Source organism: Penaeus monodon, chromosome 23 (genome assembly GCF_015228065.2).
Source record: "Penaeus monodon isolate SGIC_2016 chromosome 23, NSTDA_Pmon_1, whole genome shotgun sequence".
In the NCBI taxonomy this organism is placed as follows: Eukaryota; Metazoa; Arthropoda; class Malacostraca; order Decapoda; family Penaeidae; genus Penaeus; species Penaeus monodon.
The window spans coordinates 19116497-19117129 of NC_051408.1; the positions used below are offsets into that span (position 1 = coordinate 19116497).

A 633-nucleotide genomic window follows, 5' to 3' on the forward strand; every position below is an offset into this window, starting at 1 on the left:
CTCCATTACAACTTTCAACTCAATCATCTAAATCACTTTCAATCAGACTCATACTTGGTATTCTAGCAATCAGTTTATCTATTTTTTGCTCTTCTAGCTGTAAAGCTTTCTCCAAAGCTATGGTATATGAAAAAGGTGAATCATAATATCTAATCTAAAAAGCCAGCTTAAGGGTTTTACTCCAATCATAATTGGTATACTGTAGAAGGCAGGAGGATGGATGGAGAAAATATAATAAGAGAGCATTCCATACATATGACAAAAAAAAACAACAAATATACATGTCACTTACAAAAGATCCATAAATGAAGCCTCAAGATCATTAAAATTCATAATATAAAAAGGCATCTTCATACAAGCTTTCAATACAACCCCTAAAAGAATAGTAATCGGGACATAAAAAACAAAACAATGAATTCCCATTATGCTGACCTGAATGCATGGTTTGCGGAGGTTGACGCAGAGGCCATCAGCATCTTTACTGTAGTGCTCAACCAGCTCCTGGAGAGTTCGGAAAGTTGTCCTGCGGGCAATGAAGAAGCCACCCTCGTCTAGTTGTCGAATACGGTAGTGCTTGACTGTGTCACCATCTCGGACTAAAAACAAGAAAGGATTTAACAAATTTATTCAATT

General features: G+C 36.2%; 1 protein-coding gene across 2 annotated transcripts in view; it reads right to left on the reverse strand.

Moving 5' to 3' along the window:
• The window catches only part of LOC119587866 (tyrosine-protein kinase Src42A-like), a gene marked incomplete in the record, with an annotated part of 40299 nt that overhangs the window by 11769 nt on the left and 27897 nt on the right, over nt 1–633 (reverse strand). For both annotated transcript variants that reach the window (XM_037936569.1, XM_037936570.1), the window contains 1 exon segment: nt 433–596. In XM_037936569.1, coding sequence (XP_037792497.1) covers nt 433–596 — 164 coding nt within the window.